Source organism: Mesocricetus auratus, unplaced genomic scaffold, assembly GCF_017639785.1.
Source record: "Mesocricetus auratus isolate SY011 unplaced genomic scaffold, BCM_Maur_2.0 Super-Scaffold_100011, whole genome shotgun sequence".
NCBI lineage: Eukaryota > Metazoa > Chordata > Mammalia > Rodentia > Cricetidae > Mesocricetus > Mesocricetus auratus.
This window is the reverse complement of record NW_024429195.1, coordinates 54,243,164-54,270,082: the sequence shown is the minus strand read 5'-3', so window position 1 is coordinate 54,270,082 and position 26,919 is coordinate 54,243,164. Positions and strand designations below refer to the sequence as shown.

Genomic DNA, 26,919 nt, shown 5'->3' with positions numbered 1-26,919 from the left:
ACATGCAAAGTCATTAGTATTTTGTCTTCACAGTGATCAGCCCCAGTCAGTAACTCAGCAATCTGACTTTTTCCACAGTCTGAGATCTTAATGCATTGGGAAAAGGTTAGCTTTCCTGACTGAAATATCATTCCCATTGCTGGATTGGAAGGATAATTTTATTCCATTGTGCGTTTTTATTCTTAGTACAACTTGTGGGGATTGTTTTCGGGATAATGTCAGGGTAATTGTTCAGAATTGAGCTATGAACCAACCCAAGAATGCTCTCCTGGGAATAGTTTGGCTCAAATATACAAAAAGAGCTCTCGTCTTATCAAAAGTATTTGTTCTTAAACATAACGATAAATGGGCAAAGGTTTTACACAATATAAAAAAATTAACAATAAATAAGTCAGTGGCGGCCTTGTGTGTTTTCAGTGTCTAGTTAGATGGCAAATCAATCATGTCGTTTGGCCCTGTCTCTCTGTGATTAATTTATAATGGGATAACACAGAGTAGAAGATATCCTACTTATACTGGGGGATGCCTTCTATGTCCCTTCTTATCTTGGTCATGAGACAGTATAAAATATTAAAAGTATATTTAAGCAAAAACTTAAAATACAGCCAGGTACAGACCCTCTTATGTGTAGTCTCAACTACTCTGGAGGCTGAGGAGCTTACAACCCCAGAAGTTCACAACCAGCCTGAACAAGAAGGTGAGACCTGGTCTCCAATTTGAGGAAGCAAATTATTTCATAGCCAGCCTCACCATGGGATTCACGCCTCTCCTGCCCCTGTAACCAGTTCGTATGCACTCTCCAGACTTCTGCATAGATATCCACACATCATGTCCATAGTCGTGGCTGACTGCTTTGGCGGTTGCCTTGGCAGCAGCAGGAGCAGAGTTAAGTACCAGTGGTAAATCAGCAGTACTGAGAAGAGGAAATATCAACCACCACAGCCAGAGTGCAGAGTGCTGCATTAGTTGTGTCAGTCAACCCTAGAACAGTCTGAAGAACCACAGCTGCCACTCCACGGTGTCTTCCGTCTTCATCTGCGTCTCCTGCTTCCATCTGCATCTTCAGGTTCCAACAGCTGCAGATGCAACTGTTCTAACAGCATCTTTACAAACACTTGCGGGCTTTTTGTTTTGTTTTTGTTTTTGTTTTTGTTCGTTCTTTAGTAGTTCCACATAACAACTATGTACAGAAAGCTTACACCATATTAGGTGTGATAAGCGATCTGCTTGGGATTTAAAGACAGAGAAGGTTGAGTGACACTCTCACACCATTTGAAGTAGAGTCTTGGGCAGGTGCAGCTTTTTATGTCTGTGGGAGAGACTGGGACCAGTCTCCATGGATTCGGAGGGCCAGCTACACTCTAAAGAGCCATCTCCTCCATCTATAGAGGAGGAAACTAATGGATATACAGAATGGCAGCCCTATGCAGGAGTCCAATTTGAACTTCAGGAAGTCACATTCCAGAATCTGTCTTTACCCACAGTTGTTACCAAGTATATGCATTCTGAAATACAATATGAAGAACATTTGGTAATTTATGTAAACTTGTAAGGTAAGGAAAGTGACTCTGAGATGGGAAGACAGAAAAATATATGACATAACTTTCAAAACATCTCTCACAAAAAATAATCACTTTTTTTTGCTAGTCTCAAACTTTCCAGGAAAGGATACTTTCCAAACCTTTTTGCTTTCCTATTTAATGACTCCATAACAATGGGTCTCTTTGTACAGTTGTCTAATTTTAGGGTGCCACTCTGTGTGACTCTTTAAAAAATAGGGTACAAATCAATCAATAGACATGTTTATGTATTTATACGGGCAATAACTATTTTTAAATGAGCAAATTAGGCAACAGGAAATAAAATTTCAGAATCCAATCCACCCTGAAAGCAAATGGAATTGGATTAGGTCAGCACATACCACTTTAGTAAAACCAATTTTTAATCACATGTTTTCTCTCATACACACAGTTCAGTTTTACGATAACTGCCAGCCAGATAGGGGAGGGGGAACCACTGAGGGTCACGAAGGATGAACACAAATACAGCATAATGATGCATATGTAGAAAATGTCATGAAGAAATGCATTGTCTGGTTCATTAACTAAAAGAAGTAAGTTTTGAAATCTTTTAATGCAAATGGTTATAGAAGATAAAGAGATATCAAAAATCACAAACAAAAAGGCAAATATTGATACTTTGGTTCTTTTAGCTCATATAATCACATATATTCCAAAGTTTATTTTACTACTCATAGTAGCAATATTTACTGTGCATTTAATTTGTAGGGAAAATTCATTTTTCAGGGCATAGAACAGAAGCAAAAACTAAGGAATCACTGCGGGACATCAGTAAAGTTTGTTTGTTTTTAAGACAAGAAATCATGTCTCTTTCAAAATGAATGACCCTATCATAAATTAAATAAGTTTGTGTGCTTTTTTTATAGACCTCACACTGCCACAAATAGGAAAAACTAGAAGAAAACACATCTACATTACATGTAAAGGAGGTTTTGAAATACTGGTCTCAGAAGTTATCTCCCGAGTCTTCTGCTTAGGCCTTCGAGCTGAGGTCTTGGTGATGTGACTTGATTTCATTTCCAAGTCTCTTATCTATAGTTTATTCTTGCTACCACAGTTGCTACTGGTTTTTAGCTTGTACACAGGAAGCCAGTGCCAATCAATTTTGTTCCCAAGGTGACAGGAAACCTTGGTTGGTCAGATGTTGATCTGGTTTGCTGTTCCTGCCCCCACCCGTCATACCTTCTTCCCTTTTGGCTGAACTTAAGACAAATTAATCAGTGGTCGACATCTGGCAGACAGCTTTAGTGTCGTCTCGGTGGGTTGTTGACCTGCAGAGTTAAAGTGTGAAAAAAAAAGGTGCATAAATTTGCAGACTCTGACCTAAATGCTGCTAAGGCCCCCTTCACAGGTCCTGCACAAGAGGCTCCTCTTGTGGCTTTTTGATTGAACGTATGGGCCTTCCTGAGCAGCGACTCATTTATGGAATAAACATTCCACCTTCTTTATGGCAGTGAGTAGCTTACCTCACCCTACTGTAAATTCCAGATATGAAACATGACCCAGGGGCCAGGAAAGAACTCAAAGAATGCTAAGCTTTTAAACAGGTCTCTGGTGTTTATGAACTTAGCCACCTACGGATGGTTTTCCTGTGAATCTCACTCCAGGGAAACATACCGCTTACCACTAAAGCTCAGGCAGAATATGCCGGTACCCAGAACATAGCAAATGAAACAACTCACGATTTTTTAAGTGTGTGTAAAATCAAGTGAGCTGACCCTCCCAACCCTAAAAGCCAAAGATTCCTGGAGTTTCCTTTTTCAAACTTGGGAGTTATGACTCTACCAAATACAAAACTACAAACTCTCAACAGCCTTGCAACATGCATTCAAAACTTATTGGTTTTAAAGATAACGATGCTAAAAGGCAGGTCTGATTTTACGATGGCGATTATGAGAAATGTCTGTCTAGGATGAAGGAAGGTGAGATTAAGATAAACCTAAAAAGGGCAGGTTTGTTGAACCGGATGAGCCTTTCCTGTCCCTAAAATGCCTTGTGCTCTTACACAGGAAATGTATTCTTATTCACCCGAGGCCAGTGTCAGGCCTAGGCACAAGACTGCAAAGTATCCTGGGTAGTGGCAGTGAGAAGACAGGAAAGTGGGCAGGGAGGGAAATGCCCTTGGTAGGTCCTACCCAGGGCAGACTTTCAAAGGCAAAGGAACAGACCCAGTTTGCTCCCATTTCTTAGTACTCTCCACATCTGAATTAGGAGACACTTAAAGGTGGGGTTCTTTCAGACTATGGAGCCACTGGAGAATCGGTATACTGACTCGTCACTGAAGTATGCTGTCTTGAGGACGCCCATGTGCAGCAGTCATGTGACAATGCTCCACTGAGTCTCTTCATACAGTTAATCTGGAAGACTCTGAGCTGTTGGTTTGCTCGCTGTAGGGGAGTATACTCCTCACACAAGTGAAAGGACCGTTAAAGTGCCTGGGAAAACTTTGCAATGTGTTGTTCTTTGAAGAGCCGTGACCCCAGTTTTGCCAACAGCCAATCAGAAGGTAGCCCGAGGCATGAGATAAGTACTTACGAGCAATCAGACTGCGTGCCATTTGCTGTGGTCATCTAAGAAGGAAATCCCAACGGCTGCTGGAAACCTAGCATGTCCTCGCAGCACACTCACGTTTGCATGAGAATCTATTTGAACAGGAGCAAGCTGCCTGGTACCGGCTTGCACCTGCTTTCCCACCCGCCAGGGAGGGGCAGACGCCCAAGAGAGTGGTGTACCAGTAAGCGATTCACAGCCACAGTGCCCCAAGTGAGATGCCACACCTCACGGGCGTTATGCACTCTTGGCCAGCAATATTGACCAATTGGCAGACCAAAACTGTTCCATTGGTCCCCTTTGTGTCCTTTCTAACCCCTAAAGGTGAGACTCTTAGGGGTCTTGACAGAGGTTACCAAACATAAGTAAAAGATTGTGTGTGATAGCCAAGCTGTAGAGACAATAGATTGTGCAATAGATTTCTTCCAGGAAATGTATATGACTGGTGTTTTTTTAATGATATAGTTTATGCAAAATATACTCTTTTTTAAAAAATTAAATTTCTCATGATGTGCTTAGGATAGAAAGTACTGCTGTTAGACAGCATCTCTATAGATGTTAATGCTGACTAGTGACTTCCCAAATCTGATCTTTGACCTTCAGAGAGGTCAAGTTGTTTGGGGGGTCAAGGGAACAAGGAAATACAATCGTTTATTGAGCATATTCAAATGCAGAAGAGCATCTTAAGGCCTAGCCTTAGCATAATGCAGAGAATACCTCCAAAACTACAAAAGAATAGTAACTACGGCTCCGGGTGCAGAGGAAAAAGCTAGAAAAGCCCTGTGTGCCCATGTCTGTGTGCATGATCTGTGTATCATTCCCTCCGTATATCCATCTCCAGCAGACAAATTTTATCTTCTCATCTTCAATGAGGAAACTGGGACACAAGCCTTTAATTTGATGTCCACTGTGGAGGCATCAGCTGCAGAGATGCCAGGTTGGGTGACACCGAAACTCACAACTCTTCCCTATTTTCCTCCTCCCCTAATGCCCAAAGTACCACATAATCCCTGTCTCCCCTTCTCCATATTCTTTCAGTGGCGAAACAGAAGCGATCTGAAATAAAATAATACTGCTTTTAGCCCAAGACACTGATGGAGCTTGACAGGCAAGAACGGCCTGTGCTGCCTTCCACCTACAGGTGGCGCCGGCGAGCCACACAGACTGCCGGAGACCTGGGGCAGCTCCACCCACAACCCCTTTTGTTTTAAAGAACATTAAAGCAGCTGTTTATCTGTCCTGAAAAGTTCTACCTAAGACATTCGTAGCCCCTCTAAGATTTAAAGCCAAATCAAATAAACAAGGATCAAGGGCCCTGTGAGGATCCTAAGGCTGGAAAAGAGCCCCTGAAAGTCTGTCCTCCCAGATGTCCCTAACTGTCATCCAGAAGGGGCTCTGCCCTGGTTTAGACCCAAATGCACAAAGCAGGGATTCCTACTAAAGTCTGCAGCCCCTAAGACTCGCATTCGGCATCCGTGGTGGGGATTCTACTTGTTCCTTAGCGCTGGTCACGATGCGTATTCAGTGCAGTGCTTGCACGACTTTGAGCTTCTTGATCTAATAAAAGAGCCTCTGCCCTCTTCCTCTCATGACAGAACGACGTGCAACTTAGTCGGGGGGGGGTGGGGTGGGGAGGGGTCGGCTGGCAGTTGTAGGTTCCATTAGAACTCAAACTGAAAAGAGCTTTCTCCACGAAGCACAATTGCACTGGAGAAAGGGGTGTCAGGAAAAGATGCAGCCCCGCACCCCAGGACTTCACATGAGGGAACCCTGGATTCCAGTAATGAGGTTGCCTTATCGAGGACAGCCTGGGGTAAATTGGCAGTACATTAGAAAGCCTGATTAGGAGGGGGAAGGCTACGTGGGCTTCACGTCAGCTGTTTTCCTGCACAGGATACTGGGTGATTCCTGTCCTAGCCAGATACTGAATACTAAAAGCTCAGCCCAAGAGTTCTTGTCAAAAATGATTTCCGTAGCGTATTTTGACTTGCTTAGGTCTGAAGAACTTTTGGAATTTGTTAGATGTGGGCCTGAACTCCAGGAACTGGCCTGTGGCATTCACTTAATGAGATCTGTCCCTTTGAACAGATTGTCCTAAGCACCTCTTTTTTTTTTTTTTAAATCGAGTTCACACTTCTCTGGGTGTCCTCATCTGACACAGTGAATTAAAGGTAGAAAACGTGTGTGTTGATAATTCAGACACATGGAGGCAAAAAAAAAGTTCAGAAGTCACATTTTCTGCCATATTTCAAATATATACAGACTGATATGAATATGTTCTGTCTGCAAATATATCCCTCATATTATTATTACAAAACTCTGGGGATTTGTCAGCATTTCACCCATTTACAATATAGAAAAACCCTAAGTATTTAGGCCACCAAAGACTGTTGTTAAAGTGTTTACATTATTTTCTTCACATAAAACAATAGATTAATAACTCACGACTTCTCCAAATAATAAAATAGTCAACACAGAATAATTAGACTCCAAAGGTATATTTGGATATAAAGCAGTAGAAGATAGTTTTTTGTTTTATTTTTTTAATTGTGTGTGTGTGAGAGAGAGAGAGAGAGAGAGAGAGAGACAGAGACAGAGACAGAGACAGAGACAGAGACAGAGACAGAGAGAGCGAATGCAGTTGTTAGATCCCCCTGGAACCAGACCTTCAGGCAGTTGTGAGCTCGAGCCACCTGATGCCCATGCTGGGAACTGAACCTGGGTCCTCTACAAGAACAGTATGTGCTTTTAACCACTGAGCCCTTTCTCCAGCCCCAGGGAGGTTTTAAAATCTTTCTTCAATGTGCTAGCTTCATCACTAAGATTTTAAACTACTTTGTGTTTGGGGATGTCCAACGATTGAGATGTAACCCTGCTCTTATTCACTGCTGGTGGGAGTACCTAGTGCAGCCATTGGGAAAGAATGTGGATGCTTCTTTAAAAATTAAAAATAGAAATTACCGTATGGCCGTTACACTACTCCTGGGCATATTGCCAAGGTCTCCATATCTTGACTACACAGCCTACCATGGAGATATTTGCATATCATATTTATTGATATGCTAAACATAATGGCAAGGAAATGGAAGCAGCCTAGATGTCCATCAACAGATGACTGGATAATGAAAATGCGACATGCATGCACAACGGAGTTTTACTCAGCTATAAAGAAAATCGAGTTTTCAGGGAAGTGGAAGGGTCTAGAAAGTGTTACCTCAGTGACTGAAAAGCTCAGAAGGAAGCTGGTGTGGTGGCACATACCTCTAATCCCAGCACTCAAGAGGCAGACAAGTAGGTTTGAATCCAGCCTGGTCTACATGGACAGCCAGAGCTATATAGTGAGAGCCTGTTTTTAAAAAAAAAAAGCAAAAGAAGAGATAAGAAAAGAAGCTCAGAAAGACAAAACTTAATGGATGCCAGTTGCATATCCAGAGGGCAGAATAATAAATGTCTTTTATATTAGACATAATGTTATTTTAAATGATCTCTCTGGACCAGGGTTGTGGTCAGACACTGTCTCGGCATTGCAGAGTCTTACTGTCATAAACATCCAAGGCAATTGTAAGAAGTCTCTATTTTACTACATGCCTAGATAAGTGAGGTCATCTCCAAGTGGAACACTTGGACCCCTGGGGATATGCAGAACAAATAGTTGTTAAAAAAAAGAAAATTATTTCTATTTCTTTTTCTTGTCTTTTCTTATTTCAAATTTTGTAAAAACTGTCTTGATTTTCACAATATTTAAGTACAATAGTCCATGTTGTAATTTACATTTAGATGAAGTTCAGTGGAGACATACTTGATTTTTTTCTCAGTTTTGCTTATTAGGTAGACAATATAAAGGAAGAAGATTATTAACAATTTTACCTGAAACTTGAAGATAAATTTAGAATGTAGATATGACAGTTTACACAGTCTTTTTTGTCATGTCTCTAACACCAGTATTTTAAAACTGTTTTCTGTCATAATGATTAAACATTGATAAAGAGGGAATAAGGGGGATAAAGGTTACATTTTATATGTCTTAAGTAATAAAAAAATTAATTTTACCATAGTGTATAAACAGGAAAAACTTATATTCTTAGGTATGTGTCTATGTGACTGAGGAAACATACAGTGTAAGAAAACCAACTATAGCACTGTAATAGTGAAAGCAACTAGAAATAGATAACTAAAAATAGACACTTATCACTAGATAAATAAATATCTATAAAATCTGTATTCTGCTGTAATAAGAAGTTTTTCAATACGTAATGCAAAGTAGGGAAAAGATGCAAAACTATTATCTTTGTGTAGATGTGCATAACTGAAGTGAAAGCTCCTAAGACCCCAGGACAATGTGCTGCAAGAACACAGTTAGCAGAGAGGTCCCTTGACAAAGAACCAAGGGAGTAGCCCAATAGATCACACCTGCTTAGCAAGTGTGGAACCCTGGGTTTGCCCCCAGTCCTGAAGAACAAATGCTTTCGGATCTTACAGTAAGAATGTGTTGATTTTGTACTGAATTTAAATTTAAATTTTCTAGATGAAAACCAATACAGCCTTGTTTCCCTTCGATTAAAGATTTTCTGTCATAGGTGTCTACATAAGGGACAGTGAAGTACTGGATCATCAGCTATGTTATATGGGTGATAATATAAGGCGGCACAGTCTTTGGGTACCTACTTCACACTGACTGAACTGCAATAGCCCCTCGTATGTGCAGTGCCTCCTTCCATGATCTCAGGTACTGGTGATTAACTATGGTCCAAAAATATTAAACTGAAACTCCAAAAGTCCCAGAACTTGGGAGGTTGTAGCAAGAGTTTTGCTGCAAATGCAAAACCAGCCTGGGCTACATAGTGAGATCTTGTCTCAAAGCAGAAAGAAATCTAGGCAAGCTGGATGGCTCTTCAGGTAAAGGTGCTTGGGACCAAGCCCTGCCAAACTGAGTTCAATTTCCAGAACCTACATACAAGGAAAGAATCAATTCTATAAAGTTTCCTTCTGACCTCCATACATGCCACACACAAGTGCACATGTGCACAAAAATAATCAATAGATGTTTTTCAACTATTGAGATCAATAGTTCATAAGTATTAAATTTCATCCATTATGAATAATATGATTAAATCTCTTATTATCCCACACTCCCCTGCCAAGGATATACACCAACCTTTGGTTCAATGTTTCCATGTTGTATATTTACCTGTCTTATTAGTCGCTTGATAACTGTTTCAGTTATTAATTGCAATATCCTTGTGCTGGTGTGGAACCAACTCTTACATTGTAGCCCCAGGTCACAACCCAATGCCAACATCACCCAGCTCACTTTGTCTCAGTACGATAAACATTGTATCAGTTTATGTTACTAGATGTGAAGGGCAAGCGCGGTACAATAGGGAGTCTTGAGAGAGATACTACAGTCATATATAACTATGGTTACAGTTCACTGATACTTGTTAGTTAGTATTAATCTCTTACTATGCCTAGTTTGTGAACTAAACTTTATCACAGATACATATATTTAAGGGGGAAAGTGTATCTGAATGTGGATCATTTCAGGCATCCACGGCAGATTTTGGAACCAGTCCCTGTACCATAAACTATAATTTGCACTGCAGAGACAGAGTTATATGTTAACACCCCACATGTTATCCTTGGTATTGTGCTAGTGCCTTTTATCATGTTTCCCTTCACACACAAGGAGAATTTTATATTGAACAGCAATGCTTCTACCATCTAGTTGCATTAAAACTATAGAACACAATATGTCTCCTGCATGTTCACCTTTTTGCCATGGCAATATGATGGTGTCATCTACGAAGTTCATACTTGAGAACCACACAATTGAGTTACAAAAACAAACTACAAAGCAAAGTCTCATAATGTCTTTATGAATTGTGATTTTACATTGCGCTGCATTCAAAGATAGCTTTCACCTCACACAGTTAGGAGACCATCACTTGGACAGTCTGAAGGCTTTGTGACTCTAAATTACCTACTGATTGCTCAGGAGAGACACCAAATGCACAACAACCAATCATAGACCTTATACTAGAGGTTTCCAAAAAGCCAAAACAGTATTGGGGGAATGTGCATAAAGACACATTGAAAGGAACTGTCTCACATCACAGAGGAGGCTGGAAGTCCCTGTCGCTTCAGGGTGATTCAGTAACCTGGCTACCAAAGGAAGTTAATGACGTGGTTTTAGTCTGAGGACCAGCAGATTTGGAATACAGGAAAAGCTGAAAAATACAGTGTCTTGTTCAAAGACTAGCAAACTCAAATTATCCACTCTGACTTGGGGAGAAGATGGGGTAAGCCCTTTTCTTTTGTTCAGTCTGACAAATGAGGCCTACTACATTATAAAGGACAATTTGCTTTGTTAGATACACTAATTTAATATTGATTTCATCCAAACACTTTCATCAAAATACTCCCCAAGATGACATAAAATTATTAGCTATCACAGGAAACTAAAATGACAGTTGAGATAAAGTAAAATAATTATAAATCATATATATGATAAAGTTCTATCATCCATTATATGTAAAGAACTTTACATCTGAAAGAGAAGGCAAGACCAGTTCAAATTAAGCAAAAATCAAAACAGGAATTTCCTCACAGAAGATAAACCAAGGGCTGATAAATGCAAAAAAAAAATCATTGGTATCATTAACTGTAGGAAAATGCAATTAAAGTGCAGTGAAATTCTACTTCTTCACCAGGATTTCTGTAACTAAAAAAAGAAAATCAATAGTATATATTGCAAAGTGGCAAGAATGTAGAGAAATTAGAAACTTAATATGTTGCCACTAGAAATGGTAAATAGTCCACCCACTTGGGAAAAACACTGATAGCTTGCCCAAAGCCCTGGGTTCTGTCTCCAGAGGAAAAAAAGAAGAGCCATAGAGTTACTGGGTGCTGCAGCAATTCCATTGCTGACATATCCAGAAGACATAAAATGTATGCCATGAAAACTTACATCCAAACATAGCAGAACAGTTTTTAAGGTTAAAAAAAAAAAAAGAAGAAACAACCCAAGTGTCCATCAACTGAAACCTGGATGGGCAAAATTTACATATTCATTTAATGGAATCAATTCTTCCATGGGAAGGAACAGGAAACTTCCAAGTGTCACAACGTTGAAGAACCTTAATGATATTATGCCAAGTAAAAGGAGTCAGACAAACTGTATGTGTCCATGTGCATGTATTATAGTGGTGTCTTCCCTTGCCAGTGAGCTTGTGGTGGCCACACCTTTTGAACGTGATTTCTGCCCTTCAGATGCTTTCCACAACCTTAGAACTCACAAGCCAGCCCCTCTTCTGCTTTGTAATGGGTCATGTCTGCCCCTGAAACCATGCCCAAATGGTGTGGCCGTCACCACAAGTTCACTGGCGAGACAAGATGTCACTACATGGTTTTAATTTTATACCAAAAAGATTAGCTTTTTCTAAAACATTAATCAGAAGTGTTTCCAGGTAACTTTTTCAGTCTGTTTGATTTGGTTGAAGTATGTACTTTTATTTCTAGAAAAGACAGGGCCGTGTCTTCTGTCTCATAAGTATCAAGTGTACTTTATATAATATATACCAGTTCAGTCCTTAAAATGTTTATGATATTTTGAATTCTGAAGCATTCATTTGTTTTTTTCAGTCCCTCTGCTCCTTGGATACACTATAGTCAATGAAGCATGGTAAAAGCTTAGAGTCTATACTTTGCCCACCTGTGATGCCTGTACTGAGGTGAAAGACCCTTGAACCTCCGGGTTTCTTGCAATTATCCCACTTGTCAATGAGCAAGAAAAGACCCAGAAATAACAATGAGTTATTACAAATGGCATCTAGGTGACAAGTCTCATTCCCTTGAGGGGGAGAAGCCTATTTTAACTATTGGCAACTCCAGTCAATAATTTATATTTAAACTTCTATCCTTATCTCAGACGGCGCTGATAACATGATTATGTATTTACACTGGCAGGAAGGCAATTATGGTGGCCAGACCATAAATTTTATCAGGGGCACAACTCTTCCAGGTAATTGCCCCCTTCCTTCCTTCCACCTGAGGAATGGCGGTGCATTAAATATGGTTGCTGACTCTTCACTGGCCAAAAGGAAGCGACTCCCCACTCTGCAATCCCCAGGTGAAAGGCTGTGACTCCTAAGCCCAATGGCCACTCTGGTTTATTTGTAATGTGCTTCGATGACCAAAGCCCACAATTGCATTTGTGGGTGGTACACTTTTAAGAGAACGCAGAACAAACATGGAAATGGGTATTTAAGCAAATTGTTGTTCTTGGCTGAACATTTAGGGGGTGGTTTTAGAAACAGTAGATTTTCATAATTCTTACTGAGAGTTCATTTTAGGCAAAGGTGGATTTTGAAGTGCCTGGGTTAGTGACAGAAGCTATCTCCTTCTTTTTATATTTAATTTGATGCTGTGTGTTTGGATAGTTTGGCTGCTTGTATGTCTGTGTGCCACATGTGCCTGATGTCACCAGAGGCAGGAAGAGGGTGTAGGATCCCCTGGAATGGGAGTTATAGGCAGTTGTTAGCTGTCTTGTGGCAATCAAACCTAGGTTCAACGCTCCTAACTAATGAGCCGTCCCCCTAGCCCAGATATCTCTTTCTCATATAGAATAACTGAGATCTTGTAGACACTTGTGATTAATATTTGACAAGATAGACATTAGAAGCAATCATTATTTTTTTTAAATAAATCATGGTCTAATGAAACCCAAACTGGTCTCAAACTCCCAGAGTTAGCAAGACTGGCCTTGAATTAATGGTTCTCTTGCCTTTACCTTCTGAATGCTGGGGTTACAGGCCTGTGTCCACATGCCAGGTAAGATGAGAGTCAGGCTGGGGGTAAGCCTGCAGTCAGCTGCTAGGTTGCCTGCCTGGCCCTCACAGTGCCCTAGGCTCTGTCTCCAACACCGCATCAATCAAGCATGGCGGCACAAACCTATGGCCCCAGTCCTCAGGAAGTAGACCGGGAGAGATCACAAGCTCAAGGTTTCTTCAGCTACACAGAGAGTTTAAAGTCACCCTGGGCTCAAAATTAAATCCACCAGTCAATAGGTAAGGTCTAGCTATGTACCCCATCCTGACCTTGAACTCAAGATAGTCCTGCCTGCCTCTGTCTCCCAAGTACTGGGGTTACGACATGGACCACTACACATGATTTGAATATACGACTTTTTCTTTTAACACAAATAATTTTATCGTAAGGCAATTTTTTTCCTTTGTGAAAAATAACTTCATAAAGGTTTCTCTCCAACAACTAAAAACACGTTTAGGAATCTGGTCTAAAGATTTGAAAGAATGCATGCCATGGCCTGCCTGGTGGTACAGGCTTATAATCTCACAAGTTCTGGAAGCTGAGGAGGGCTATAGAGTTCAAGCCAGCCTGCATAATTTAGTGAGAACCTGTCTCACAATAAAAAATAAAATGGGACTCAGGGTACAGTTCAGTGGCAGAACATTTGCCATAACATATGTACAATGGATCTAGTATGGACCCACAGACTTGGCCTTTTGAATCACTGTTGCTTTCCCCCATGGCTCCCCCACTCCACACTCTAGTAGCCATGGGTGAGAGCTCCAGCCTCCACAAGCCTCACCAGCTCTCTCTTCCACCCTCATCACAGCTTCCCATCGCATTTGAGGCAACTTCTCCTTGCAGAGAATTCTTAATTCTCTTCTATTGTATTATCCATCTTTGTGATAATACCTCTTTTTGTTGTTGTTGCTGCTGCTGCTGCTGCTGTTAGTATAACTTGTTAGAAATTTGGATTCAGAAAATGTGAGTCCTTCGCCTTAGTTCTTTTTCAAGATTATTTTGCCTAGGAAGTTCTGAATCTTGCGTTGTAAAGCAAATGTTAGCTGCAGGGCTTTTTGTGGGTGACCTTCATCAGGTTGACACATTTCTCTGCCATTCCCCCGTTCATTCAGAGCTGTTATGAAACATGTATGCTCTCTGATGATTCAGGGGTTAGGATGGTTATAACTGTGTGTATCACCACTCTTGAAAGTAATTACATTTACTTCATTGAGATGGTCAGTGCTGAGAGGGTTCCTCGGTAGTCATATAAACGAATGGTAAATTAATCATATGTGCTACTTACAAAACATTGGGCATATATGAATGTTATATCCATATCCATGCTTGTATACAAACAACTGAAATTCATATTTCTCATTTCAGAAAGATGGCTTTCTTCATTGAGGTCAAATATCTCTTCATTATCACTGTAGGAATGAGGAAAAACTTAAGCCAGGAACTAAAATTAGAGCTACCAACATTTTGTTCTGTTTTTAAAAGGGAAACAGCCTCCTCATCATGAGTGACAGCCAAAACAATACCAAGTGCCAGAAAAAGATAAAAATTAATCATCCTTGGTTTGGAAACAGTACGCTGCTTTTTATTGCTTTGTATGCATAAAATCTTCATAGGTCTTAAGGCTATAAAGGCTAAAACTTCATGGATATTTTTACAGGTTTTACACCATATCTTTAAAATAGCATTTTGTGTGCTTGAACAATCTAAATTTCATTAGTTTTACTTATTTTATTTTATCTTATGTGTTCATTCTTAATATGCTGCCCTGGGTGGCCTAGTGTTTACAATGTAGCTTAAATTAAGCTCCTGCTTCAGTTTCCCAATTGCTGGGATTATGGGTGTGTACCACCACATCTGGTTTTCACCCTAAATTTTAAAACTCTCATTTAAAGTGATCCTTCGGCTTGCATACTTTTGGAAGAACTGTACAAATCATCAGATTGCATTACCCTCTCCAATTTATTTGTAACCATTTATCCACATGGGCAATGAAAATGTAGCTAGATTTTCAATTGCTAGTGGATACAGAAGGAGAATTGAGGCTCATATCTTTGTTGACACCACAGAGAACATCATTTCTGCTGAATATATGTGTTTATTATGAATATATTAGAAAAATTGTCCTGGGAAAGAGCTCCTGCATTTGGGGGTATGGATGTAAAAGAGACAGACTTGAGTGGAGTTGTAGTTCACTGCCTGCCCAGGTCCAGACAGGGAGAGGCTATGCCTGGATTTAGAAGCCTTACGTTAGAGAGAGCTAATGGCAGGCCTTATCATTGTATTTCCAGTGCTACTTTCTAGTGAAAATTATTGTAGTGCAATATGGAAGAAAATTCTCTGAACTGGGAGAGTTAAGAGGTCAGAAGGCTTAATGGAGATCTGCTGGGAGGGTTGTAAACTTACCATGAAGCTGCTATTAGAATTTATATGAAGTACAAAGAGGGTTTGAGCTGTGGCCGCCAGCCCTAAGAGTCTGTCTTCAGGTTTCAATCATACTCTGTGTTTCTGATAACCCATTTAGATTTTTTAAAAACTCACTGACAAAGAAGACACACTTGTGCTAGCATTGGAGGAGGAAATCTTACAGGGCCTCAACCCTAGACAAAGAACTATGGGCAACTAAGGAATGCTGAACGCAGGAGAAACAGTCTCCCCCAGAGAAGTAGTCTCAGTTCATTATACCAAGTGGTCAGCTCTGAAATCACACATACAAGCAATTGTCACAAAGATCTGAAGAACAGTCACAGCCATGTCAGAGGCTACTCCACTTATTATTGGAGATATTTTCTTCATTTTAAATGAATTTTCATTTTAGTCTTTGTCCAGCGAACATGTCTTATTTTCAATATAGACTTAAAAACCACTGTTCATCATCAGAGTATCAGGTATAAATTTTAAATATATGAGGTACAAAAGACAATCCCCACTTAGATGACCACTGGCCTTGCTTACGAGCTTAACTGCTACAAATTGACTCAATAACCAAGTCTCCCAACTCTGCTTTTGTCAAATACTCAAGCACCTATTGCTCTCACGTAGCTACATCAACACAGAGTAAGAAATTACCATATAGTTATTATTACAGTTACTTATACCGGTGTGTCATGAACATGATACCAAGCTGGGAAAAAATGACATGTTTATATTTCCTAACTTGTTTATCATGTGAATTAACCCTATGGTTGTCATTATCTTTGGTTGCAATCTAGAAAGTCTGGGGCCAAATATGTTTAAGTTTAACTCATGTGGTAAAGCATTGATTCAATCAGTTTCAAAGTTCAGGGCCCAGAAAACAATGTTAACAAGTTTTCTTTATATATTCCCCACATATATGTATGAATGTATAGGTTTTCCTTGTGTATGAGAGGGTTTCTTTATTTTCATCATTTGTTCTAAAATCTTACTATACAGTCCTAGCTGAACTAAAACTTGCTATGTAGATGAGGCTGGTCTTGAACGCACAGAAATCCACCAGTTTCTGCTTCCTGGGTATTCTAATGATGATTTTAATTTTCATTTTTTAAATTATAAATTTATCTGGTCTTATATAAAATGTAAGATTGGCTAAATGGTAGGCATGCCTTTACTCTGGGCACTTAGGAGGCAGAGGTAGGAGGACTAGATATCACTATAGGAACTTGAAAACATTTTATGTTGTCACTCAGCAGGGAAGCCAACATTCTTCCCAGGGCAGTGGGAGGTAGAAAAATGTATCATTTCCTACACCAAAGATGTTCTCCACATTGTAAGATTGTCTTTCCAGTGTAAAGTGCATTTCTCATCTTCCTGGGCCCATGCCTGGTAACCGTTATATTTATTTTCATCTATATCTTCCCTGAGAAATTTCCTTTGGGGAAATTTAGTATGATTAGTCATATTGCCCACTCATATTATAGCAACTTCTATACACTTCAGTGACGTCACAATTTGACTTTCTTAGAATCCTATCTCCTTTTCTGTTTTAAATTTGCACCCTCTCTCATCCCTCAAGTGATTCAGACAGAGAGTACTATCCAGAATTTACTTGAAAGTAAAGAAATGGTGGGAAACTGTTCATTAAATATTCTTAAAACTTAACACCCAAAGGAACAAAACTGCTGCAGAAAACAGAGTTGTAAAGAGATGCAGAGGCCAGTCCACGGCATGAGGGACCTGTCTATCCTAGTTTTGCCTTTGCTATTCAAATAGACAAAGATTTCTCTTTCTTCTTTTCTTTGTAATTAAGTTTCTCATAGAAAACTAGGTATGTGAGCAATTTGAATCAGAAGAGTTAAAATACCAAGTTGGGGAGAGAAGGCTTGAAGCTCATCTTTAACGACTGAATCCAGATTTAATGTGGTCACAGGGGGTGAAAGTCGGACCTAAGAACTGAGGGCCTCAGATTCCTGCTTCCCACTGGGAAGGGAGGACAAGTTAAGTTCTCACTTCTCATCTTGTGAGATCAGGCCTGGGTGCCTGGGAGACAGTCTACCACGGAGTCTTTCTTAACACCTTTGAGCTGGGTACTTTTCCATTCTTACTCCGAGGCTCGGATATAACCAGCTGCCAGTGTTTCTCACTCAACCCTCATTTCCTCATCTAGGCGAAGTGAGCGTTTGTTTCATTTTTCTCTGTCCTCACTTCACTTCTGTGAGAACACGGAGTGAGAAGGCCCTGGAAGTCTCAGTTCTTCTTGGCCAAGTTTCCCATGCAAAGAGAGCAAGCAGCTGGTCTGGAAACTCCGCCTTCTGCCAAAATCCAGCTCCTAAGGCCAAGTATGACAACCCTCTCCTTCCAGGAAAGTAGACGTATGGCCTGTGCGTCAACCCAGCACTCAGGTGAAGTGCTTGTGCGTTTTTACAGTGTCTTCTTCCCATGTTGTAGCTTTTAAGAGCAGTAGTGCCGAAAAGGACATTTTCAGCAGGGTTGTTTATATTCCCTTGCTGAGTTCAGTGTGGCCCTGGCTCATAATATTTATGTGTGTTTTCCTTTTGCCTTAATTGTAATTAGCCTGCTGTTTGCTGCATTTCTCTTACCTTGCCTTAAGAATTTGCTTTTTCCTTCAATTGTTTGCATCGGTATCTTTTGAATTTCCTCTCTCCTATTTACTTTTTGGCATAAATAATAATTGGTGCTACAGGGGAACTTGATAAAGTTTTTATTGTGTTTCCTTTTGTGCACCAGTGATTGAGAGGCATAAAAATGTCTAAAGCATTTTCCACACTTGTACAGCAAAACAGAGTCAAAGTTCTCAATAAGAGTTCGAGTTCTTACTTTTCTACATTCTGTTGTTAAAAGTTCAAACCTCCTGCAATTTTGATGGATATTTTTTTCTCAAAACCTATCTTCATTTCAATTTTTCTAAATATAAAATTTTCTCTATTTTCAAATTATCGAATTTTGCCCTCACTTTTACTCACTCTGGTTTGTGGTGTTTACTAGAACAAGCTCATATGTCCTTTGTTTAATAAAGTCATATTTTCCTCTTCAGAACATAGTCTATGGTAGCTAGTCAAAAAAAAACTCATACTAAAACATATCTTTTTTTCTAAATTTTTCTGTAAGTTGTATTAAAATATGATGATTTGCTTTCTGGAAGGAATAGCAGCAACAACAAAAGAACTTGGGAATTCATCTTTGACCATAGCCCCATTTGAATCACACATAGATTGAATGGAGATTAATTAATTCATCCATTTCCAGAAGTAAAGAAATCAAGACTGTAGTAATTAGCCACTGCCACTGGTTGCTATAAATTAGAAAGTATTCAGAGTTGATTTAAATAAAAGTAGAAAGTGTGAATTTGAGTTACTTTACTTCCATTTTTAGATGTCTGAATTTTATAAATTTCCACAGTAAACACATTGTTTTCATCAGGAAAAATTAAAGTGCAAGTATTTGTTTAAGCTCTTTGCCCCAGATGCCTGAGCCTCCAAACATGGTCCTCCTTTAAGTTGATCTTTGACACTCAAAATCCCTAAAGGCACTGTATTCCAATTAATCTAAATACTGTTTTCTATTTGAAAATAAGAATTAACAAAAGCAGAGATTTTTCCCAAGTTGATGACATCCTACTCTCGTATTTTATGACAAGCATGGAAGAGTTGTTACATTTGCTAACCCCACATCTGACAGAGGGTTGATCTCCAAAATTTACAAAGAACTCATGAAGCAAGTCTCCAAAACACCAAAGGATCCCATCAAAAAATGGGGTACAGAACTAAGTAGAGAATTCTCAATAGAGGAGACTAAAATGGCTGAGAGACATTTGAGAAAGTGTTCAATATCCCTAGCCATCCGGGAAATGCAAATCAAAACAACTCTGAGATACCATCTCACTCCTGTCAGAATGGCTAAAATAAAAAACTCCAACGACAGTTTATGCTGGAGAGGTTGTGGAGAAAGGGGAACACTCCTACACTGCTGGTGGGAGTGCCAACTTGTACAGCTACTTTGGAAATCAGTGTGGAAATTCTTCAGGAAAATGGGAATCAATCTACCACAAGACCCGGCAATTCCACTCTTAGTCATATACCCAAAAGATGTACAGTCATACAACAAGGATGTCTGTTCCACTACATTCAGAACAGCATTATTTGTAATAGCCAGAACCTGGAAGCAACCAACTGAAGAGTGGATAGAGAAAATGTGGTACATTTACACAACGGAGTACTATTCAGCGGGAAAAAAAAATGGAATCTTGAAATTTGCAGGCAAATGGAAGACACTAGAAGAAACCATACTGAGTAAGGTAACCCAGTCACAAAAAGAAAAACATGGTATGTACCCACTCATTTATGGATTTTAGACATGAATCAGGAGAGTGCCAGAGAGTCGGAACCTTCATCCAACGACTGATGAAAGCAGAGACAGATACCCACAGACAAACACTGAACTGAACTCCTGGAATCCAGTGTCTGAAGAGAGAACTGATGTGCAAAGGGGTTAAGACTGGGCTGGTTTAAGCCACAGAAACATTTGACCTGAACAAGGGGGGAGCTCTTGTACTCCAGATTGATGGCTGTATAGAAAGCATGGGGCTGATCAAGACCCCCTGAATGTGGGTGTCAGTGAGGAGGCCTAGGTAATCTATGGGGCCTTGGGTAGTATTTATCCCTGGTGTACAAATAGACTTTGAGTGCCCATGCCACAATATGGGAAGCTCTCTCAGCTGGTACTCTTGGGGGGAGGGCCTAGGCCCTGCCCTGGATGAAATGACAGTTATTGGAAATCCACCATGGAGGGCCTCACCCTCCTTGGTGATCGGAGTGGAGACTGGGTAGAGGGCTGGGGGACCTGGTGGGGAGGGCGGGGGAGGAGGAGAGGGAGATTGAGCTGGGATTGACATGTGAAACAAGCTTGTTTCTAGCCTTAAAAAAAAAAAAAGCCTGTGCTGTGGGAAGTGTTTGTAAGGTCAACAGCCACTGCAAATTCAGTTCTAGAGACTAACTTTGAGACATTGTCCGAGGTGAAGTGCTGTGCCATTGTCTAGGGTTCGGGGCAAATGGATTCGCCATAATAAAGGGAAGTTTTAAGGTAACAGGTGATCAAGCTGTCTCCTTCTTTAGTGTCACATAGATTTTAGTCATCAATTTTCAAAGCATTAAAGTTGATCTCAGTAGAAACAAGTTGCAGTTCTTATGGAAGGGTCTTAAAAGATCCCTTAGAGAAATGCAAAAAGTAAGTTATAAAGGATTCTGTTCATTGTAACCCAGATTTAGTAGTACCCATGCATCACTTCTTTAAGCCACTGGCATCATTCTTTGTATGTTGCTGGTATGGTAACTAAGTACACTGACTTGATTATTTATTCACTTTAAAAAGGTCAGGGAAAAAATTGAGATGCAGAGAAGTTAAGCAACCCTAGGAAGGGCACATCAAGGATGTGGACAGACAAGATTTGAGCACAGACAAAAATGCCTTGAAGACAAAACTCTGTGGTTGAATACTGTTCTTGACTCCTCCCCCTTCCGGAGGGCTTGACTTAGAGCTCCACACACAGTCTAACATAGTCTGCCTACACGCTCACTCTGAGAGCAAGGCGAAAAGTACTTACGCTTTATATTGTAACTTGAATTGAGTCTTTGATTGACAACTGTGTTTCAAATAAGGGTATTTTTTTTCACCTGTAAAATAAGGAAAAACAATACTTCCAAAAGCAAAAGCGCCATATAACAGTACTTGACCAAACAAGAGAAACTTAATATATTGGGTTCCTTTCTTCCATCCCTTGCTAAGCCAAAGCCAGTGTCCCTTACTGAGTGGGTCCCACAGCTCTGAGATGACCACAGTCCCCTCAGAAAACTCACTCATCAGAGCAAGTGGACTTGGCCATGGGATCTCAGAGGCTGTGGATCTCCAGGTGCGGGCAGGGTGTTTGAGAGAAGCCAAACAAAAGCTGGTATGCGTCAATGTCGATGTCATGGCCAGCTCTGCTGAACTTAGGTAGCTTCTGATAGCCATGTCGTTTCTGCAGCTCTGGCCTCCCATCTCATCTTCCCAGCAAAACCCGGCTCCTGACTCCAAAGTACATTTTGCACAACTGAGCTCCAGCCCACACTGCCCCGGTTTCTCCCAAAGTCACCTTACAGGTTCTTCTCCTATACCATTTCTCCTGAGGCTGTCTCTGAAATGATGAGGGTCCAGTTCAAATGATTCCTCCTCTGCACAGCTGCCCTGCCAAAATAAGTGGAAGACACCTCACCATCAACCCACTGCAGCTCAGGGTGTTTCCCTAGTGACAGGCTGTAGATACTTGGTCTGTTGGAATGAAAACTGAGTGGAATTGTGCTTTAAACTGGCCTGAGCTAGCAGCCCTGAAACAGCAGCTCTAGACTCCTTTATGAAAGGGGGTTTGGGGGTACTAGCCCAAAGCACACTGGGAGAGTGCTATGGGGAAGGAACAAATGAAGCAAAGTCAGCCACACATACGTGTGTGTGTGTGTGTGTGTGTGTGTGTGTGTGTGTGTGTGTGCGTGCAGTGTTGAAGCCCCTGGTTTTGTGTGCTGGCCTAACAAGTTAATTCTTAAAGTTATGTAGCTCATGCAGTTCTGCTGAAGATCTGGTGTCAGCTCCAGAAAAGTTGCTTCTGAATTGGCTCTAGAACTCCAGTTAGCTAGGCGACTGATAAAACAAACAATCCAAAAATGCTGGTTTTTTAAAAGTATATCATTCAGTGACAAAAAATAAGCATCCATTGAGTAAAGCCATGAATCAGCACTACAGTTGCCATCCATTTGGAGAGTAGAGAAGCCACATTGCCCATCAAACTGTAGACAAGCACCACCGCTGTATCCACAGCAGATACAGAACTGATGGAAGATGATTGTTTAGTAGATTTCTCTGGTTGTGTGTTTTCCACTGTTTAAGATGGAGGCGCGAGGCCACTTAACTCCTTTCTGGTGTCTTCGCCACCATTCAGAGGAGCTGGCCTAGGCTCAGAATTTCCTCTTACTGTCTTTCTTCTCGTGTTTTGACCCGCTGCTCCCTGCACTCCACTTCAGTGGGACACCAGACACCAGGCACTCTATTAATATCCCAACACACGCCTCTGTACTCTAACTTACAATCGCTATGAGCAGTCTCTGGCTTTAAGCCTCCTTTTCTCACATGCTGTCTCATGGGAACAGCCTGCAGACATTGGTTGCCAATGCTCTTTTATAGCTGCTCTTCACACAGCTACTGTAACTGCTCAGAGGGACTTACATCTTCTACAAAGTACACCAGGGTCCACGTAACAGGAAGGACTTCTGTTACTTACTTCCCAAAACTAGAAAAGAAAATTATAAAGAAAAGGTAAACTGAAACTTAGCCTATAGGTCTGTAATCTCTATGGCCTCTTACAGGTTTCACAAAATAAAATGAGTAACATATACATAATGTACGTATATATTTATAAAAAAACAAAGTTTTTTCTCTGTTTGATTTGGTTCTTATTAGTTTGTTTTTGAGGTAGTCTTGTATAGCCCAAGTTGGCCTCAAACTCCTATGTAACTGAGAATGAACTTGAACTCCTGAGCCCCTTCCTCTGATCTCCCAACCTCTAGGATTTCCAGTAGGCACCACCACACTTGCTGTAAAGGGTTTATCGAGATGTTACAGTTGTACAATTATGTATGCACATACATTTTAAAATATTAACATTCTATATTAATGCAATAATTAGAAATACCATAGAGATTGCTATTTTAATTTTATTATGTTTTAATTAACCAATAAAAGGTATGTTCGTTTATGGTATAGTATGTGCTATTTTGAAGAACACCTACATTGTGAAATGGCCAAAGCATTTAATGACTATGATATACATCTCGAACCCTTGTGCAAAAAAAAAAAAAGACAATCTGTGTGATCAGAACGATACATGTAATATTTAAATGTAATAACATTCTCTCCCCATGTAGACGAGGGTCCAATGTATCTCTTACCCTGGACATGAGCAGCCTGGGGAATGTGGACCCCTTCGTGGCCATCCCTACCCCCCGGGAGAAGATAGCCATGGAATACCTGCAGTCAGCCAGCCGCGTTCTTACAAGGCCACAGCTGAGAGACGTCGTGGCAACTTCCCACTTACTTCAAAGTGAATTCATGGTGAGCCTGCTCTTTCTCACTCAGCATTCTCAGCACAAGAGCTGGAAATGGGGCTGCCCTCTCCCAAGGGGCTCACTGTGGGCAAATGGTTGCAAGGCATTAGGTGAAGAGTCATGGCTTTAGAGGCACCCTGTTTCAGCCCCTGCTGATTGTTCACACAATTCTTAACGGACTGGGAGCCTGTAAGAGTCAGCGGCTGGTGCAGTGGCACTGGAGAGCTGAGCCGGGAAAGCATTTCATGATTAGGAAACAGCCTTTCTGTGATTGTGGGGAACTGAATTGTTCGGGTTTACTGGAGCACTGAAATCAAAATGGGAAGTGGCAAAAGTTGAGCCTCAAAAGATAAAGAAGGTAAAAAAGAAAACAACACAAATTGTAATGTGTTTAGGAACAGGATTTAACCTTGCTTTAGAAAAGCCACTGCTGTCTATGATCATACCACCCTGAACGCACCAGGTCTCTGATCTTTAGAAAAGCCACTGCTGTCTATGATCATACCACCCTGAACGCACCAGATCTCTGATCTTGTCAGACCTGGTTAGTACTTGCATGGGAGAAAAGCCATCCCCAGACACTGGAAGGAATCAGAGTGGAGGCTCTAGAGGTAATTCCATGGAAACCAGAACTCGTAAGGTGTTGACACTAAAAATATGTTCACAGAATTGAGAGAATTTGTAACATGGCACCGCATGTTGGTTTCATTAAATGAGGTAGCCAACAGAATAGAAGTTAGGAGCAGTACTCAGGGTTGTTTTATTTTGTTTATTGTTTTTTAATTTGGATGACAGAATTCAAGAGAGACCAACCAAGGGCTTAAGATGATGGTGAGTGTTGTATGACGTTCACTTTTTAAAAACTCAGCATTGCATCCGGTAACTTAATGCACAGTAAAACATTACACACAGAGAAAATGGGGTGGGAGACTACTTTGTAAGTATTTCCTGATAGCTTTACATCATACAGCAGTTACACAGCTCAATCTATAGTGATCAAGTATAATAAGCAGATGGTTTTATGGTCAATTCAGATATTTGGAACTGGATTAGTAGAGAAATATCAGTGATCTGTTAGACTCCCTGTTAGTGACACCAGCTATTATCAAGCTTCCAAACTAAACACCAATGTGGAGTTTTAAAAATGAGATGCCGTAGTGTGTCATGTTTTTATATGTGAAGCTAATGAAACCCAGAATGAAAGAGGCAGTCAATGGTCACACTGCACAGCACAATCACCTAGCACCTGTTCTGGGGCTGTCACTATGTCTTCGTTTATGAAAGAGCCTTTAACATGGCATACTTCCCCAGAAGGAAAGATGAGGCCAACAAGGAGAGCAACAATGAAAGATCCTGACAGATTGTCAATGTGTGTCAGTAAACAGGTCAAAGTGAAAGAAAGGAAGATATAAAAATCTAACCCTCCCTCTGGCATTGTCAAAGCAGACTGACTTGTTTAAATTATCAAAACTGAACATGTGCTTTGGGGAGCTGGGTTTGTTGACAGAGTGCTTACCTAGCATACATGAAGCCCTGTGTTTGATCCTCAGCATAATATGCACCTGAAATCTTGGCGCATGCCACTCCAAGTAGAGGAAGGTGGATTAGAAGTTGAGGGTCACCCTTAGCTCCATAGCCAGTCTGAGGGAAGCCAAGGCTACATGAGACCTTGCCCCAAACAAGCAAACAAATTAAATGCTTTCCCTTGAGTATTTGACAACTTTATTTTGATGACTAGGAACTAAGAAACTTAAGTGTTTCAATGAGTAGAGACTATCTTAAATGTCTAAAATGTCAAAAATTAATGAAGTGACTCTTTTAAAAGAAAGTTGTTCTCTGTAACAAAGGTTTCAGTTCATGCTATAGCCTGGCTCTTCTCGAACTTTCAGATGGGCAGACTATGGAGACAACTTGGGTGAAGTTTTGCATGAGCTTCCTTGTTTCCTTGTTATTTTTTTCCAACAAAAGCTGGTATAAAGGGAACTGGTAAAAATGGAAGACCGTGTAGTCAAAGCACATTATATGTATTCATGAGAACAACAAGGTGAATTTGTTATTTTATAAGAGGAAGATATTTTATAAGATGGAAGAGCTTAATGCTCATTAATCACCTAACAACACAAGTCATTTTATTCCATGTCACCCTGATTTGTTCAGTCCATTTAAGAATTTTATGTTAAGAAATACTGTATTTGTATAAGTACTTGCCCGTGTCCTTTGGAAAGTTCTCTCTCATGACTTGAGCTCAGTCATACAAGGATGGAGGATGCTCTGAGTTTCAGGTCTCATGGAGGGATGTCGAGCCACTTCTATCTCAACTCTTCCCTCTTTGCTTGCTTGAGCCATGTGATATACGTTCTTTCTGGATCAGAATATTGTCTTCTTCTTAAGTAGGAGAAAAGTGGACCCCTTTTCCCAAAGGTATCCCATCTATAACACAAATGAAACAGTGCAATTATAAAGAGGTCTTCATTAAAAAGCATTTCAGCACGTGGATCAGTAGCAACAACAAAATCCTTCTACAGTTATCACTTTCATGGGGGATTTTTAATGATTCTAAAAATCTAATTGACATTAAAAGAATTAAATTTTTGCTGATCTTATGAAAACTTTCTGGAGAAAGTTGAATATATATATATATATATATATATATATATATATATATATAGTTTGTGTGTGTGTGTGTTTAATGTGTTTTCCTAGGTGATGTCACAGCAATGCTTACTATTGAAGCAGGGTGTTTTGTGTCTCTATGGTGACTACACACAAAATGATACTTCCAAACACACAGTGATACTTCTTAGTAGCCAGGTTATAGGCTGCATCTTACCTGTTTATGAAAGGAAAGATGTTGGTCAGCCAGCAGGATGGTCTGTTGTTTTGTAAAATGACTTTGAAGTCCAGTAGATCACAGAGCCAACACCGCCTGTGAAGATTTTTTTTGTGTCAGCATTAGATACACAACTCGATATCATTTATTTTTGCAGGAAATACCAATGAACTTTGTGGATCCCAAGGAAATTGATATTCCACGTCATGGAACGAAAAATCGTTATAAGACCATTTTGCCAAGTAAGTTTCTTGAGCTGATAGCTTGCCTTGTAAAACCACATCACCCATTCAATTCCACCTCACCCTTTCCAACCCTCGTAACACTCTATAGATGCCACACTTGGCGTAGAAATATTAGTCAGTGCTAAAGTTATCTGAAGCAGAGTAACTTTATCTCATGTTGCTTTCATCACAATGATAAGTTCACAGTTCCAGAAGATTCGTCACAATTGCATCACACACCGTGGCTAAACTGATTTTCATCATAGTCGATTAGGTACTTGCATGTAGATAGGAGCTAAAAACAAAAGAGAGAAAAGGTACAAATTCTCATAAGCTTAAAGTAGTCA

General features: G+C 40.3%; 1 protein-coding gene across 5 annotated transcripts in view; it reads left to right on the top strand.

Moving 5' to 3' along the window:
• Positions 1-26,919, top strand: part of Ptprr (protein tyrosine phosphatase receptor type R) — a 211,154-nt gene that overhangs the window by 151,473 nt on the left and 32,762 nt on the right. For all 5 annotated transcript variants that reach the window (XM_040754844.1, XM_040754843.1, XM_040754845.1 and 2 more), the window contains 2 exons: positions 23,339-23,525; positions 26,506-26,590. In XM_040754844.1, the coding sequence (XP_040610778.1) occupies positions 23,339-23,525; positions 26,506-26,590 (272 nt within the window). The remainder of the gene's footprint in view (positions 1-23,338; positions 23,526-26,505; positions 26,591-26,919) is intronic.